This window comes from Elephantulus edwardii, unplaced genomic scaffold, assembly GCF_000299155.1.
Source record: "Elephantulus edwardii isolate Elephantulus edwardi_28Jun2011 unplaced genomic scaffold, EleEdw1.0 scaffold00092, whole genome shotgun sequence".
Taxonomy (NCBI): Eukaryota; Metazoa; Chordata; class Mammalia; order Macroscelidea; family Macroscelididae; genus Elephantulus; species Elephantulus edwardii.
The window spans coordinates 9,734,362-9,737,813 of NW_006399842.1; the positions used below are offsets into that span (position 1 = coordinate 9,734,362).

At 53.5% G+C, this 3,452-nt stretch overlaps 1 protein-coding gene across 1 annotated transcript in view; it reads right to left on the reverse strand.

Moving 5' to 3' along the window:
- Window positions 1-3,452, reverse strand: part of PAPPA (pregnancy-associated plasma protein A, pappalysin 1) — a 305,562-nt gene that overhangs the window by 301,183 nt on the left and 927 nt on the right. The window contains exon 2 of the mRNA XM_006890754.1: window positions 3,283-3,446. Coding sequence (XP_006890816.1) covers window positions 3,283-3,446 — 164 coding nt within the window. The remainder of the gene's footprint in view (window positions 1-3,282; window positions 3,447-3,452) is intronic.

Consider the following 3,452-nt stretch of genomic DNA (forward strand, 5'->3'; position numbering starts at 1 on the left):
TCTTCTTTTTCTTTCTTTCAAACTAGAGGGATGGGGGAGGGATGGGGGGGTCTGGATTCTGCCTGGTGTGCAGGACAAAAGTAAAAAGGATGTGTCAGAAACCCCTTGACTTGAAAGGGAGTCCAAATTGCCATGCTTGAAGCTTGTGCCTGGGTGGTGGGTCTGTGTGGGGTGAGAGGTGAGGGTGTTTATGAGACACGTTCTCTCAGCCATGTAGGGGGTGAAGCCTGGAAGTTAGGATGCCAGGAGTTAAATCCTAATTCTGCCATCAACAAGCTGGGTCATCCAGCTAACGTTCCTCTCTCCCCCTCTCTCTCTGTGTCCCCATTTGGCACAGGAGGGAGCTGGCCCCGGGAACCTCTCAGGATCCCTTTACACAGTAGCTTTGCAGGATTCTTCAATCCCAACCACTATCCAACGTTGGTGGGCCCTCCAGAGAATGCTACACAAAAGCACTTTCTAACTTTGGCTTTGTTTTTGCCTACATAAGCCTTTCCTTTTTATTTATTAATATTTTTCTTTTCTCTCTGCCTCTTGGAAAAATAAAAGGCATGTTTGCCGAGCTTCAGAAGCTAAAGGCTCCTGCACTCCTTGCCTTTTCCTCGCCTAGCAAGCGCCTGAGCTGGTGTCAGCGAAGAAGTTTGAACCAGGGCAGAAATAGCATCCCGGGCGGATCTGGAAGCACAGCCCGCCTACCAGGAGCAGCGAGGCCTGCCTCTGCCAGACGACAGACCCGGTTAACAGCACCGTAAAATTAGACCTTTACGAAACCCAATTGAATCCTGCAGCAAAGAGTGATGTAAGGCAGGCTGGCCTGACAGCAAGACAGCAACCCTCTGCCTGAAATAGCTGCGCGGTCCCCGCTGGCTCTTGCATGCTCTCTCAAGATAGGTGACCAGGGATTCCTCGGAAGGCGTCGACGCCCAGCCAGAGAGAGGCAGCAGAGGTCAGGCAACAAGCTGGCCACCTGAGGTCGCCGCGGGAGAACTCGCCCTGGCACCAGGGGCTGCGCTGCGCGCCTCGGCCCTGCTTCTCCCAGCCCCAACTTACACGAAGAGGGAGCTGAAAAAGTGCTTCTGCCAAGAACCTCTGTTTGTTTGCTTTGAATTCAAGGAGAAGCAGGTTCTTTTTTAGTCCAACAGTCTGTACCATGTGGAGGATACGCAGAATGAGTCTTTTTTGGCTCTGGGCCAGGTGTTTACACACCGCCAAATCTGGCTTGTACTCAATTAGGGGAGGGGAAAAAAAAGAGAAAAAAAACTCCACCAGAATCCTCCCGAGAAAAGCTCCTGGCTTTCTGGTGCTACACGACAGCAGCGCCTTTCTCTCTCTCTCTCTCTCTCTCTTTTTGAGAGGAATGTTATTTCCACACATAAAATGGACCAGGCATTTTATACAAGCAATAATAACCTAACGTCCCCCATCCAATTAAAGTATTTTACTGCAACAGTCTTGGTGTGCGTGTGAGGAAGAATGAGCACTCGAGAGGGAGCGTGTGTGAAGAGAGCTCTTTGAATTACAGACACTTAGAAGGCAATCTCTGTGGACCTTCAGGTGTTTGTATGTTTTCAAATGCATTTATTACATTTTCATTGATGGTACCTATACAATCCCAGGCTCTCCTCGCTGGATGGTAGCCTTCCAAAATTCAGGGGCAGGGCGGGGGTGTGGAGGGGTGTGTGTGTGTGTGTGTGTGTGTGTAAGAATCTGACTTAATAATTGTTTTTTTGGTCATTTCCAAGCAGCAAATTCTGTGCTTTTCAGGTTTCGAAAGAGAAGAAAACAGCACAGCCCGAAATGAACATTGTCATCGTCATCATTATTATGAATCAACTCCCCTCTGCTCCGCATTGTACCCTCCTCTCGGTGACCAGCATTTGGGGACCAATGAGCTCAGTATCCCTCTCCTTTGGGGTTGGAGGGAGGTGGAAGAGGGAAAAAATAGCAAGCGATGACGATGACGTCAGGTGTGGGGGAAAGTGGCTGGCATGCAAAGGGTTTGTTATCGGAAAGGTAAGGGTGAGGAGGGCACCGTTTTGGGTAGAGCTGCGGCGTTTGCGCCCTGAGAAGTGGAATTTCATGTAAATGGAATAGAGTTAGCGCGCCGTTTAAGAGCGCCCAAGCCAATAAAAGGCACAAAGCAGCAGGCTGCCTCAAACTTCAGAGCTTCCCCTTCTGAGAAAGTGTGTAAGGAGGTGGGAGCACACAACGCCTCCACATGTTTCCTGACTGCGGAGAAGGGGGAACCCCTATTCTCACTTTAAGACGTCCCAAGACATGGCAAGACTATTCGTGCAGGGAATCTCCCAGCCAGAAGAGGCAAAACTTTCCTTCTCTCCCCAACGCCGCCCCTCTCCTCCGCACGCCCGTCCCCACCCCCAGTTTTATTAAAGGCATTTCCACAGATTCATTTAGAAGGGGATAAATGGATGGTGGAGTATTTCTAAGGTTTGTAAAGCCTCACAAAGTGTCCGGTTTCACTATGGGTTTCGCTGTGAAACAGCGAAGGGTAGAAAGAAGGAGAACCCAAATTCATTACAGGCTCATAAAAGTCCCCAATGAGAAAAGCGCCCCGTTTCGCAGCCGAGGAAAGGGTGGAGGCTGGGGGGCTGCGTGTGGGGACTGTCTCACTGTCTCGCTCCAGCCCAGGGATACAAGCAATGGCTCTGAAGGCTAGATATGGGACAGCAGTCGGGTACGTGTGAGTGCGGAGTGGGGGTGGGTCCCAGAGGCAGACTGCAAGCACAGAGCAACTTTGGGGCACACCAAGGACTTCTGAGTCCCAAATGACAACAACACTGTCCTTATGGCGTCTAGGTAATGGGGCCAAATAAAGAAGGGTCACTCCATTAAAAAGTCAAAAGAAATCCATGCTCCCCTCAAGCTTTTTAAACATTCATTCCAATTAGGCCATCCTCCCCTCCATCCCTCCATCCCCAAAGGACAGAGTCCCTCAGGCCATTCCCCAGCAACATGCGTGCAGGGGACTCCCGAGTGCCAGCTCCCACTGGGGGTCTCTGAGCGCTAGGACAGCTAGCCCCTCACGTCCTTCCAGAGCGAGCAAGGCGAGGACGCCTTCCGAGGAGTGCGCCCATTTAACAGATGGGGCAAAGTGAGGCTCTCAGCTCGCCCCACGCACCGCCGCTCTGCTCGCAGAGCGGCTCTGGACAGAAACCCTCGCCAGCCCGGAACCGTCCCGCCACCCGCCGCCCGAGCCCTGGCACCCGCGCGTCCCTAGGGCTGCGGGGCCCGTGCAGCGCCCGCCCAGGCGCCCCTGCCTACCTGTGATCACCGCCGGAGACCTCTGGCCGCCCTCCGCTCGCAGCCACACTTGGAGCGTGAACGCGTCCCGGGGCAGCTCGAGGTCGGCCCGGAGGCGCAGCTGCTCGCCGCGCCCGCTGAAATAGAGCGCCCGGCTCGGCGGGCTCGGCTCCTCGGCGGCGCCCCTCGCC